At 49.4% G+C, this 14,795-nt stretch overlaps 1 protein-coding gene across 1 annotated transcript; it reads right to left on the reverse strand.

The window, feature by feature from the left end:
• Positions 1-3,456: 3,456 nt before the first annotated feature.
• On the reverse strand, positions 3,457-7,529 carry LOC119331796 (probable LRR receptor-like serine/threonine-protein kinase At4g37250). Its single transcript, XM_037604968.1, has 2 exons — positions 5,160-7,529; positions 3,457-4,439 (listed from the first exon to the last, which is right to left on the reverse strand). Exons 1-2 carry the CDS (start codon positions 7,051-7,053, stop codon positions 3,718-3,720), a joined length of 2,616 nt encoding a protein of 871 aa, XP_037460865.1. The 5' UTR covers positions 7,054-7,529; the 3' UTR covers positions 3,457-3,717.
• Positions 7,530-14,795: the final 7,266 nt, after the last annotated feature.

Here is a 14,795-nt window from a genome sequence, read left to right on the forward strand (position 1 = left end):
TTCAGGCACCGGCGATGTTTTATTGGCTCCCACAATGATAAGCCATCCATTGGCATATGTCGCACCAACCACCCGACACCCACATTACGCATTTTCCTAGAGGGAGATATTGGGTTCGAAATCCATGGAGAAAATCTTCAGATCTGCAAGATTTGGGGAAGGATTTGAGAGTGGGAGAGAGGAGAATCACGGGTGAGAGAGATGTGGTGGGGTTGGGGGAGGGGGCCAGCCCGGGCCCTGTTAACAGGATGTGCATCGCCTAACTGCTAGGCGTTGCACATTACATGTGTGGCGTCTAGCTGTTAGGCGCTACAGGCTGGGTGTGGGCCCGGGCCTGACCTAGGTGTGCCACGCTTGCCAGATGTGTAGCGTCTGAGAGTCAGGCGCTACACAATGTATTGTGGCGCTTGTCTGTCGGGCAGTACACAAAAGGGTGAGTTGTGCAAAAAAAAATTCAAACACGGTTCAGTTTGTGAAATACTTTGGTCCATATGTTAGATTTGTCATTTTTGCCTCTTATTTACATCCACACATGGTGTGAGATGTGGTAAGCTGATGACACTCACTAAAACAGTGCACTAACTTACACACTGATTCTTGCAGACTAATTTATGATTAGCATTGATAGTGCAGCAGAGATTTGCTAGCCTATCCGCCCCTCTCCAGCCATGGTCCTAGTTGTACAACCACTGCGCAACTGTGCTTAGAATTTATTCCGTCGTTTCGACCGTTTCCTGTCATACCACAAATGCTGAAGATTCTTTGGAAAAAGAAGAGAACATGTATTCCTGTCATACCACAAATGCTTAAGATTCATGGGAGTGGACAGGTTGCTCTCAACATCCATGGTCACCATGTCCTAGTTGAGTATGCACGGCAGCCACCGCGGTAGTGTAGATGAACCATGTATTACGCTTTTTTTCCAGAACAAATGTACTACCAGATAGGGATGAAAACGGAGCGGAAACGGACGGAACTGAGTGCTATCATATTTGTTTTCATATTTTTTTTGCATAAGCGGAAACGAATACAGAAACCCCGGAAACAGATACTACCGGAAACGGACACGGAGCGAATACAAAACGGATATGGAAACAGAAATGGGCGTTGATCGGAACTTAAAAACCCCTTGAATCATAGAGAAATACACACAAAAACAAAGAAATTTAATGAGTTGTTAACATGGCTGTAAAATAATATCATTATGTTAGCAATTTAGCATAGTATTGCAGTAGTACTGGACAATTGCGTATAGGGTCAAGCTAAGTATATGTGTGGTAGTAGAAGTTGGGCCTCAGATCCATTCTACTAATTGTGTCATTGCATTCTCTTTGGTGGTTGGGCGACAAAGCAGCCATATGTCTATAATAAAAACAGAAATTTTAAATTCACGGAAACGGAAAGTACCATTTTCATGTATGTTCCACCGAAAAACACCATTCCGTTTTTGTTTCCGTTTTCACATAAAAAATTCCATTTCCACTTCCGTTTTGCAAATTTCAGTTTTTGTTTTCATAGTTACTCTCTGTTTTCACTTTTCCTCCGGAAAAACGGAAAGTTTCCACTCCATTTTCATCCCTACTATCAGAAGTGAGGGAGTACACTAGATCAGTACTCATCTTCCTCTAATCACTCTTGGCCACTTGGGTTATTCAGGGCACTTAGGCCTTCTTTGGTTTGTAGGATTTTTGTAGGAATTCTATAGGATAGGATTTGCAAAGGAAAAATTCCTTTGAAGCCCCTTTGTTTGTAGCAATGGATTCATATTTCTATGTAGGATATGAATCAATCCTTCACATTTTGGAGGGGAAAAACATTAGCCTAGACTCAATGGAAAAAATCTTATCTTATGCATCAAATGATATCTCTTTCTTTATAGGAGTTGACATGCATGTCATCTCGCTTCCTGTGATTTTTCTATTTCTATAAAATTTCTATCCTATGCACCAAGAAGGCCTTAGGCCAACTCCACCGCGCGACCCTATCCTGTCCGGCCCCGTCCGTTTGGGGTAAAAGGGACAAAAAAGGCGGCCCAGCGCGCGGGAGCAAACAGACTTTTGTCCGCTTTGTGTCCGCTTTTGACCCATCCGCGACCCAAGTTTGCGCCGCTTTTGGGGTGAAACGGACACCACGCGGACGCACGGGTCGTCTGCGCGTGTCCTCCCCTAGCCCGCCCGTCGGTGGTACAAGACGGGCCTTTTTCTATCCGCCCCCTCCCTCCGGCCGAACCCCCTCCACTCTTCCCCACTCTTCCCCTCGCTGCCGCCGCCGCTGCCATTGCAGTCGTGCAGTTCGGACGCGAGCTCGCCCAACCCCTTCCCCTCGGCGCCACCGAGCTACCCAACCACGGCCACCTGGTTTGCGCACCCGCCGGCCGGTTTTGGGGCGGATCCGGTCGGTCTTGAGCTCGGCCGGTTGTGGGAGGCCTGGTCGTGCCATGGACTGGCCGGGCACCTCGCCGGAAGGCCCTGGCAGGGCCGCAAGGCCACATGCAGGCAGTGGCTCCTCCTCTAGCCGCTCGGATCTGCACCATCGGTGGGCCGCCGGCAGATACACGAATGGCGGCCGGCCGGGCTCGGTGCTTGCCCAAAAGCTCGCCGGCGCACCGTTGCCACTCATTAAGTGCGACCACTGCCCAAGGATGGTCGTGCGCCGCGTCTCTACAACGCCGGAACATCCCGGAAGGGTGTTCATCAAGTGCTTAAACAATGGGGTATGCGCTTTTTTTAGCTTCGGTTTGTGCTCTAGATTTGACTAGTTATGCTAACTTCAAATTTTGTTGTGTAGAATGGATGCAAGTTTTGGTATTGGGAAGAAAAGTACATCGATATATTGATAGAGCGAAATTTAGTACATGTTCGTGCAATTTTAGCTAGCATAGAGGCTGTAAATGAGACAAGTGCACTTGTTGCTAGATTAGAGGCTAGACACGAGATTAGGTCTGAGGAAGCAACATCTACTTCTGGTTTGAAGAAGAAAGGAGGATACCAGATTGAGCCTCCTCCACAGGTCAGCAATGAGTGCATCGAGAAGGCCCTAACCCAACTCAAGAGGGCAGTTATGGAAGTTGGCTATCTTCTAAAATGTATTCTTGTTGTTCTTATTTTCTTTGGTCTTGCTTTACTAGTCAAAATGTGATGATGCATTTTTCATGTACCAAAAATGAATGATGAAATAAAGTTAAGGACTTGCAAAGAAATAATACGCGGACAGGATGCGACCGGGATGCGTCCGCGCGGTGGGCACGGCCACCGCATCCCAGGACACGACCCCAAATCCCTATCCAAACGGATAGAATCCGGACAAAACGGACGTCCCTTTGGGGTCGCGCGATGGAGTTGGCCTTAGCATCTGATTCGAGGTAAAGTGCAGAAGACACGGCCCCCGGTTTATATGCTCTAGACACTGGACTCTGCATCACCCAACACAAAGTTGCTTCCTTTCTCCCTACGATCAAGAAAAATAAAGTCGCTTCCCTTCTCTAAATCTAAACAAAAAAAGAACAGATGAAGTTTCTTGCAACAAACAGCAATCTCGTGCTGTAACAATGGCATTTCAGTCAGAGCAGAGCAGAGCGAGGGCAGAGAATGAAACCGCAAGCTTGAGAAAAGGGGTTGGTTAATCACGTGAAGATCAAAAATTAGTGACGCAAATCTACAGAGAGTAGTAAAAGATCATCCAAGTTGTACCACTATCCTACAATTTATTGCCGGATAATCAGTATGGCGGAGTTTCAACGGCGGAGATGGATGCGGAGGAGAGCACTGGGATCCTGTCGAGGAGCGCGGCCGCGTCCCGCATGGCGGGCCGCTTGCCGGGCGCCATGGCGCAGCAGGCGAATGCGAGCCGGAAGCAGCCGAGCAGCGCGTCCTCGCTGCCGCCGTCAACGGCCTCGCCGCGGAGCGTGGGGTCGGCCATGCGCAGCACGCGGCCGCGCTGGTCGTCGACGGCGCCGGCGACGCCCGCGTGCCACTGGCAGAGCTCCACCTCCGAGTAGACGCGCCCCGAGAGCAGCTCCAGGAGCACCATGCCGAAGGAGTAGACGTCCCACTTGGCGTTGGGCCGCAGGCTCTTGAGGCACTCGGGCGCCTGGTACGGCGGCGGGGCCGACGCCGACGGGCTGGCCCCGGCGCCGGCCGGCATCTGGGACAGGTCCGGCAGGCTGCTGGTGGAGTGCATGGAGCGCTTGCTCCCGAACAGCCGCGCCGACGCGCCGCCGCCGCCCCGGCTGGCGGCCGCCTCGCCGGACAGCAGCCGGTCCAGCCCCAGGTCGCCCACCACCGGCTCCATGTCGGCGCCGAGCAGGATGTTGCTGGGCTTCACGTTGCCGTGGACCCCCTTCTTGTCGTGGATGAATGCCAGCCCCCGCGCCAGCCCCCGCGCGATCCGCAGCCGCGCCTCCAGGTTCAGGTGCATCGGCGACGGCGCGCCGAACCGCCCTGCAATCAAACGCATGAAAACGAATCAGTAGACGCTCCACATTTTGTCCAGAGAGGAACCAACCAAAAGCTATTTTGTTGCTGCCTGAAATCTCCATCTTAATTTGCCTCAATAACATCAGTAGCAGTTGCATTTGCAAGTGAAGGTCCAAGAGGAGTACTACTACTATAGTACCAAAGCAAGAGTACTCCAGGGAGTAGTCAAGTTTCAAAACATAAAAGTGTACTCATCGCAACAATCAAGAAAGAGTTACTGCTAAAAGTGGCAAATGGTTTTGGGCCATTAGTGCCAAATTATGATGAATCATGACCGTTGTCCAGAGCCACTTAACTCGTAGTATTGATTTACAGCAGTACTAATTTGTGCATTCAAGGTGTATTACAGCAGTACTTATGGCTAAAGGCGCCACCTTTGCCAAGGACTGACGCCGTTGCAGCCTCAAACTTTTAGGAGCAAATGGATCATGCAGTTAAGGTAGTCACCAGTACTACATACAGTTGACCAAATTGCAGAGGATAAAATACTACTCCCTCCGTTCACTTTTGTAAGACCTTTTAGACATTTAAGACAGCATCTAAAACGACTTACAAAAGTGAACAGAGGGAGTACCAAATTTCATGGAAATTAAGTTTGAAACGATGAAATTCTATCATGGTCATCAGAAAAACAAGAAGAAGAAAAAGCTTTTACTTGTAGCAATGGAGTCGAGCAGGACTTACTGGTGAAGGCGATGTTGGCGAGGCTGCCGTTGGCGGCGTAGTCGTGGATGAGCAGCTTCTCGTCGGCGCCCCAGTAGAAGCCCCGGAGCCGGAGGATGTTGGGGTGCCGGAACCGGGCGACGGCGCGCACCTGCGCCTCGAAGTCCTTGAGCTTGTCGGCGCCTCCGCTATCGCCGATGCGCCGGACGGCCAGCGCCGTGCCGTCCGCGAGCACGGCCTTGTACACGATGCTCGACCCGGTGGCGCCCAGGATGTAGGCCGACGCCTTGAGCAGCGTCTCCATCTCCAGCTCGCCGTCGCCGCCGTCCACCGTCACCAGCGTCGCCGGCGCGGGCGCCTGCTGCTGCTGCCGCTCCTGCTTGTTCTTGCTGTGGTGCTGCGGGGTGCCCCAGCCGATGTAGCTCCCCGCTCTCTTCTTGGGGTCCTCGCCGCCGCCGTCGTCGGACGCCGCGTCCGACGACGACGCCGAGCAGTCCGAGCTGTCGGAGCCGTCGTTCTTGCGGCCGCCAATGCAGCATCCCCTCGACGTGGCCGTCTTTTCTTCTCTGGCTCCGGCGACGCTCAATGCCTTGGCTCCGCCGCCGATGCCCTTGTGCTGCTGCGCCGTCGGGTTCTCCTCCCGCCGCTGCCGCCGCTTCTTCCTGATGTGGTAGACGTACATGAAGAGCATGAAGAGGAGCCCTACGCCGGCGAGGTCACCGGCCACGATGGCGAGGATCACCAGAGGTTTGAGCTTCCCCTGCCCGCCGCGCGGGGCCTGGGCCTCGGGGGAGCCCGGCGGCGCCCGGGCGGCGCTCTTGGGGATGGCCGCGAACGCCGGCGGCGAGTCGGTGGCGTTGGGCGGGTTGGAGAGCGACGACGGGATGGAGCACGCGTGCTTCAGCGGCGGGCCGCACAGCCCCGGGTTGCCCTCGTACGCCGCCGCCGGCTGCGCGGCGAAGGGCCCGGCCGGTGGGACCGCGCCGGTGAAGTTATTGTTGGACAGATCCACCGTGGTGTTGGCCGGCACGACGTGGGACAGCTCGGCCGGGAGCGCGCCGGTGAGGCTGTTGGACGACACGTTGAGGAACCTCAGCTGCGCTCCGCCGAAGTCCGCCGGGAGTTGCCCCCTGAAGTAGTTGTTGCTGAGGTCCACAACCTGCAGCCCGCCGAGCCCGCCGGCGGGGAGCTCCCCGGCGAGGTAGTTGTTGGCGAGGCCCAGCACGGCGAGGCCAGGCGCCCTCAGGAGCGCAGCAGGTAGCCAGCCGGCGAGCGCGTTGTCGGAGAGGTTGAGCTCCTGGAGCGCGCGCGCGTAGGACGCGTCCGGGAGCGCGCCGGAGAGGTCGTTTCCGGCGAGCGAGAGCACGCGGAGCTCGGTGGCGTTGAGCAGCAGCGCGGCGGGGAGGGTCCCGTTGAGGGCGTTCCCGGAGAGGTCGAGGTGGCGCAGGTGCTCGACGCGGGCCAGCTCGGCGGGGAGCGACCCGGAGAGCTTCGCGCCGGGGAGGACGAGGCCGATGACCCGCGACACCGTGGCCGCGGCCATCGACGCGTTGAGGCCGAGCAGCGTGCCGTTCGCCCTGCCACCGGCGAGCGTGCTGAAGTTCCCGCTCCCGCTGCCGTCGGCGGAGGCGGAGGTGAGGTTGACCGTGGAGGCCTGCTGCTGGGGCTGCGGGAAGCCGTTGCAGATGACGCCGTTCCAGGCGCAGGCGGAGTCGTCGGAGTAGCTCCAGCTGCGGAGCGCGCCGAGCGGGTCGGCGGTGACCGCGCGCCGGAAGGCCATGAGCAGCTCCCCGTCCGCGTCCAGCCCGCTGGCCCCGCGGCCACAGACCAGCAGCACCAGCAATAGGCCGTACATCACCACCCCATGACAAACTCCCGCGCCACCGCCGCCGCCGCCGCGCCTCCTCGTCTCCATTGCCGCGGAACCAGAACTAATTAGCAGCCAGTCCCCCAGCACCGACAACGGAACAGCATGGGATGGGAATGGCGAGGGAAGCTCGTGCAAACCGAGCCGGAGCGGCAGGTCAGCCGGCTGGTCGGTTGACCCGGCCCGGCCGGCTGCGCGTGGAGTAGAGTGGGGAGGAAGGAGGGGAGTGGGAAGAGAGGAGGCAGCAGCAGGCGTAGCAGTGGGAGGCTGGCAATGGCATGTGAGAGGAGGGCGGAATAAAGAAGGGGATGGGAGGGGAGGGCGAGGCGGTGAGGTGGTGGACTGGTGGGTGGGGATTTTACTTGGGCTGGAAACGGGCGAGGGGACGCCGTGTGCGGCGGCAGATCCGCCGTCGGCGTGGCCCCCCTCCCCGGCAGGGAGGGAGGAGGGAGGAGGCCGCGATAAAAATTCGAGTTTTGGGGCGCGAGGCCGCCGGGAGAGCGGAGCAGTGCACAGGTCGTTTTCGGGGGCGTGACGCCTACGACGGTCCGTGGATCGAGCGGTGTGCATGCATGCGATGTGACGTGGTGGCCTCGTAAAGCGCGACGTTGAGTCGCAACCGAATCGCCCCTCTCTCGCACACGATTTTCACTTGATTTTTCTTCAAGACTGTGGCTAATTTTGTTTCTGAATACAAAGATTGGATAGCTACTTTCTCCTCAACAACATTTGGTTCTTGCTGATCCCCAACCCGCCGGCTTCTACAAAATGCAACTTTGCTGGTGTAGTAAAAGGTGCAACTTACGGATTCTCTTTTTTTTGTAAAATTTAACTGCATGGAAAGATACGGGTTAAACTTTTCGTTGAACAGCGTTACACTTTTGAAAATCGACTCAGCCATGGTATTTCTTTACAGGGTCGACTCAGCCATGGTATTTCTTTACAGGGTCGACTCAACCATGGTTAAATTAAGACTCCACTACAAATCTGATGTTGGATTTTTTACCATGGCAAATCGAACGTTTTTCATGGCAAATTATGTTCTTCGAGGATGCCAATGCAAGTTTAGTCGGCAGGTATGACAAATCTGTCTCAGTTAATTTTTGTTTTTGTCAGAAAATTACCGTTCTTGCAAACTAAATTTGCCATCATCGCACCCATATAAATTGCCATGAAATGCGTCAAATTTGCCACGCCTAAAATTCTGACCTTAGATTTCTAGTGTTTTTGTTAGCCTAATGCATGCATGCTACGACACTCACGTTTAAGCTCAGCTAGCAGTATATAGTAATCGTATTCAAACATATGCTGGAATATATACCTAACAACAAAATTACAGATGGATTGGTTCCCTCCATCAATCTGTATAACCCTGTGCTGGAATATATAACCCTGACCAAAATAGAAGGATTGGTTGCCTTCCCTTCTCTGTGCTAGAATTCAAAAAAAGAGGTAGAATCCATACCTAACAACCAAATTATAGATGGTCCCCTAAAAAACAAATTATAGATGGGAGACTGGATGAACATATATGGGCTATGGCTACGGAGAGGGGAATGTCTGGTCACTTTCCACTATCCATGAGCATTGAGGACAGGTCCACCTTCATGTCCCTCCCCCATTGAATCGAACCGCCCAACTGTATCACGTTTATGTACAAGAAGATTGACATACCAATTCGACGGAATGCATAGGAAAGAAAAAAAAACACTTGGGAAAATCTCGAGAATAATGACAAGGTTCCCAAAAAGCCTGAAACTCCATGCGCACACACACAAAAAACTAACAGTTTTGCTAAGTTTCAGTAGAGTCTCGGTCGATGCTATATTCATTTAATCTTGCATGAAGATTCGTACAAAAAAATCTTTTTAGATTTTCTTCTTTCTTCTTATATACTTTATCACTTGATTGAGACTTGATTAAGTCTCAGTCAACTAAGACCTACGCAAACTGTAAATAAAACGACCTTGCTTGACTGTCCAGCTGCAGGTCGATCCAGGGCCGGTCCTGAGATTTCGGGGGCCCGGGGCAAACTAAAAATTGGGGGCCCTTAATATATATACACTCATTGTAATATACGTATATCCATGTATATATTTTTTTCTCAAAAAATGTATATATAAATTATTACCAGTAACACTTAAATGCATCCAAAATTAATATGTGTATCAAATAATTTATGCATATTACCTTAAATTCTTCTAACATTCCTCGATGCAAACTCACATATGATGAGGTCGATGTCAATCCCATCCAATAATTTCTCCTCCATGCATAATGTAGCCAAACCATTTAACCTCTCTTGAGTCATTGTTGACCTCAAATAATTCTTCAATAATTCAACTTCGGAAAAGATTCTTTCGGGCCATGCGACCGTCACAAGCACAGTAAATAAGATGTGATAGACAATGAAGATATTAGGATACCAATCAAGTTCTCTGACATGCCCGAAAATCTCCATAGCAGACATTACGTCATCTGGCAAAGTGAATCTCATAATCATCAATTCAGAAATAAGATTGTATACCTCAACATCAAATGAACCATTCCTGCAAAAAAACATCAAATGAACCATTAACAGAGAAAGTTTCTGCTGCAACATTCTTCAAGTTCATTGTCACTTAATGACATCAGGGTGCCCGAGCTCAATAAAAATCCGAATATATCTTTAAACACCATGAGTTATCTGAATCTATCATTCAAATAAGTGATCTCCATATATATCAATCAAAACGTTAAAATATTTCCTCTTACCGGAGGACGTCATAATAACACACACAATGCTGAAAACAAAACCATTTGTTCTATCAATTATTGAACAGTGCCGGCTATGCATCAAAGGATTTTTTTTATCAATATTATATGAATATACCTCAATACCTGACGGAGTGATGATCAAACTTCAGTCCATGTGCGTATACAATACACAGGGGTCTGCACAGCGCCTAGAGTCTGCATAAGATTGAGAAGAAAATAGTTGAGCAAATGCCAAACAGGGCCCGGAATTGAAATCAGCGGCGAACATACACAAATTAGGAAGGAAATTACCAGAGGGTTGGGGGCGGCGAGGCGCCCAGACGGGAGTGCGTGCATGCGTGCACGGCGGCGTCGGCTGCCAGCAGCTAGGCTGGGACCTGGAATCGTTGCGTGACTCTGCCTGATGGAATGGTCGAACAGAATAGGAGGAAATCGCCCATGCAGCTAATTGATCGCTCTTTTTTTTATGTGAAAGGAAATTCCGCTGAACGCTCGCTATCAAACACTCAATCGCTGGGATCGGGAGATCGAGCTGCCGCTCCCTGGCGCGCGTCTGCCTGGTATGAGCCATAGGCCTATAGCCAACTATCCTGGCCCACCACCATTGGTCCCGGTTGGTGGCTTGAACCGGGACCAAAGGCTCCCCTTTAGTCCCGGTTCATGCCACTAACCGGGACCAATGAGGTGCCTATATATATCCCCTCACGCAAAAGCAGAGCACAATGCTCTGTTTTTTCTGGCCGAGGGGGAGAGGGCTTTGTGATGCTCTAGCTCACCTCCTATGCACATGAGGTGTTCGATGGAATGCCCGAGCCACACTACTTAAGCTTTCTCTTCTCGAAGCTCGACCTCCAAGCTCCATTTTCCTCGAGATTTGTCTAGATTTAGCGGTCCGTCACGCCCCGTCCCCGTCTTCACCGTCGTCGATCACCCGCGCCGATCTCATCACCGACACCACCGTGGTGAGCCTCTTGTTCTTATCTTCTTTCTGAAAGGAAAAATATTCTTACTTGTATGTTTAGATAGATACTTGTATCATTTTCTTACATTTATTATTGCATCTTATATAGTGCGATGGTTTTGGTATCCGCCCCCGTCGGCCCTCGTTCTGTCTATGATTCGGATTTGGTATGTATATTATCTTTATAACTATTGGTTCATTTATTGTTTATGAAAATTATGCCGACCAACGTGACATAGATTTTATTTATCTAGGATGTATGTGAATCGGAAATGCCAACCGACCCTATTGTCGAGAGGTTAAATTTAGTTGAAGAAGAAAACAATTTGTTGAAGGAAAAAATAAAAAAAATTGAGGAGGAGAAGATGATATTGGAGTTGCATGTTGCGGATGTCGTCGATGATCACAAGATCAAGATGGATGCAATGCGCTTGAAGATTAGAAAGATTAGAAAATATGCCATTCATACCGAGGCTTGGTATCATTATGCCGTTGGATCAATTGTTACCTTGGTTGCGATTATGATCGCATTTGTTTTCGGATTGAAATGTTTTACATAGTTTCAATGTATGGTTTAATTAATTAGATGCTCTGGAGAGCTATATGTTGTTAGATGAGAACTATGTATGCACTTTGGTTTTAATGTGATGATGAACTTCTATTAATTTGGAAACTTAATTATATATAATGCACGCAGATGAACCGGCAATGGATGTACGGTGACAGACACACCCGCGAGTACATTAACGGCGTGCATGAGTTTCTTGATGCGGCTGAGGCAAACAAGCAGAATGGTTTTATGTGTTGCACATGCACTGAATGTGGGAATACGAGGTCTTACTCTAACCGGAAAATCCTTCACTCCCACCTGCTTTACAAGGGTTTCATGCCACACTATAATGTTTGGACGAGGCATGGAGAAATAGGGGTTATGATGGAAGACGGCGAAGAAGAAGAGTACGATGACAACTATGTGCCCCCTGAATACGGTGATGCTGCAACGGGGGGAGCTGGTGAAGATCAAGAGGAACCAGACGATGTGCCCAATGATGCTGCCACGGGTGAAGCTGCTGAAGATCAAGAGGAACCAGACGATGTGCCCGATGATGATGATCTCTGCCGGGTCATTGTCGATGCAAGGATGCAATGCATTAATCAAAAGCAGAAGCTGAAGTTCGATCGCATGTTAGAGGATCATAAAAAAGGGTTATACCCCAATTGCGGAGATGGCAACACAAAGCTCGGTACCGTACTGGAATTGCTGCAGTGGAAGGCAGAGAATGCTGTGGCTGACAAAGGATTTGAGAAGCTACTGAAAATATTGAAGAAGAAGCTTCCAAACGATAACGAATTGCCCGACAGTACATACGCAGCAAAGAAGGTTGTATGCCCCCTAGGATTGGAGGTGGAGAAGATACATGCATGCCCTAATGACTGCATCCTCTACCGCGGTGCATACAAGGATCTGAACGCATGCCCGGTATGCGGTGCGTTGCGGTATAAGATCAGACGAGATGACCCTGGTGATGTTGACGGCGAGCCCCTCGGGAAGAGGGTTCCTGCGAAGGTGATGTGGTATGCTCCTATAATACCACGGTTGAAACGTCTGTTCAGAAACAAGAGCATGCCAAGTTGATGCGATGGCACAGTGAGAACCGAAAGAAAGATGGGAAGTTGAGAGCACCCGCTGACGGGTCGCAGTGGAGAAAAATCGAGAGAAAGTACTGGGATGAGTTTGCAAAGGACCCAAGGAATGTATGGTTTGCTTTAAGCGCGGATGGCATTAATTCTTTCGGGGAGCAGAGCAGCAATCACAGCACCTGGCCCGTGACTCTATGTCTGTGTAACCTTCCTCCTTGGATGTGCATGAAGCGGAAGTTCATTATGATGCCAGTTCTCATCCAAGGCCCTAAGCAATCCGGCAACGAAATTGATGTGTACCTAAGGCCATTAGTTGAAGAAATTTTACAGCGGTGGAATGGAAACGGTGTACGTACGTGGGATGAGCACAGACAGGAGGAATTTAACCTTAAGGCGTTGCTGTTCGTGACCATCAATGATTGGCCCGCTCTCAGTAACCTTTCAGGACAGACAAACAAAGGATACCACGCATGCACGCACTGTTTAGATGACACTGAAAGTATATACCTGGACAAATGCAGGAAGAATGTGTACCTGGGCCATCGTCGATTTCTTCCGACCAACCATCAATGTCGAAAGAAAGGCAAGCATTTCAAAGGCGAGGCAGATCACCGGAAGAAGCCCGCCATGCGCACCGGTGATCACGTGCTTGCTATGGTCAATGATTTACACTACGTAATCTTTGAAAAGGGTCCCGGTGGACTAGCTGTTCTGAATGACGCTGAGGAACACGCACCCATGTGGAAGAAGAAATCTATATTTTGGGACCTACCCTAGTGGAAATACCTAGAGGTCCGCTCCTCAATCGACGTGATGCACGTGACGAAGAACCTTTGCGTGAACCTGCTAGGCTTCTTGGGCGTGTATGGGAAGACAAAAGATACACTTGAGGCACGAGAGGACCTGCAACGTTTGCACGAAAAAGACGGCATGCCTCCGAAGCAGTATAAAGGTCCTGCCAGCTACGCTCTTACGAAAGAAGAGAAAGAAATCTTCTTTGAATGCCTGCTCAGTATGAAGGTCACGACTGGCTTCTCGTCGAATATAAAGGGAATAATAAATATGCCAGAGAAAAAGTTTCAGAACCTAAAGTCTCATGACTGCCACGTGATTATGACGCAACTGCTTTCGGAGGTGACAACACTGTTTGTGATGAGTTGTACTTGTTGTCCAGGGGACCATCTTTGACTGTATTGACTTACAAAGGATACGAGATAAATGGGAATACATTTTACACGATCGCCCAAGCTCAAAAGAGCACCAACCAAAACAGCGGTGTCCGCTTTGATGCAGCAACAGAGAGCGGAAACGACACATATTATGGTTACATAGTGGACATATGGGAACTTGACTACGGACCTGATTTTAAGGTCCCTTTGTTTAAGTGCAAATGGGTCAATCTGTTAGGCGGCGGGGTACAGGTAGACCCACAGTACGGAATGACAACAGTGGATCTGAAAAATCTTGGGTAGACTGACGAACCGTTCGTCCTAGCCAATGATGTGGCATAGGTTATCTATGTGAAGGACATGTCTACCAAACCAAGAAAAAGAAAAGATAAGGAAGCGAATACATCATATGATGAGCCAAAGCGCCACATAGTTCTTTCAGGAAAAAGGGACATCCTGGGAGTGGACGGCAAGACAGACATGTCTGAAGATTATGAAAAGTTTCATGAAATTCCTCCCTTCAATGTCAAGGCTGACCCAAGCATCCTGATAAACAATGAAGATTATCCATGGTTACGACGCAATAAGCAAATGACACAAGCGAAGAAAAAGTGAAGACTTTCTCCCGCAACTATTATGATGATACCATGCCAAATTTGTAACAGACGAACATGCTACCATTGTCCGTTTTGTACATGCACAGGCTATGTGCGTGAAATTATGATACCATCCCAACTTTCAACTTTTTCAGAGTTCATTTGAAATGCTTTCATGTCTTATGGTTTGAAACTTTGATACTTCGAAAGTGATTGTCCATTTTGTACACGAAGTGCATCAAGTTTTTGTCGTAACCCTCTCTACTTTTTGGAACATGCTATATGGGTGAAATGATGATACCATGCCAACTTTCAACCTTTTCAGAGTTCATTTTGAAATGCTTTCCAATTTCAGAGTCATTTAGCTCAAAGAATGAATTAATAGCAAACAGAATAAACTACAAAACTTTTATGAAAATAAAAACAATCAATTAAAATATTATGTTATGATAAACTAAAATAAAACTATAATATTCATCAATAGCAAAAAGAATATAATTTTTGTGACCTAAAATCAAACTATAAGTATTTAATTGTAAGTATAAATAAAAAATAAATAGCAAAGAAGAAAAAATTTCTAATTTTATAGTAAAGTTATTCATAAACTAGTGATTCACACAAATTTTTAAAAATTCAAATTTAAACTATTTAAAATTTAAAACTAAT

Source organism: Triticum dicoccoides, chromosome 7A (genome assembly GCF_002162155.2).
Source record: "Triticum dicoccoides isolate Atlit2015 ecotype Zavitan chromosome 7A, WEW_v2.0, whole genome shotgun sequence".
NCBI lineage: Eukaryota > Viridiplantae > Streptophyta > Magnoliopsida > Poales > Poaceae > Triticum > Triticum dicoccoides.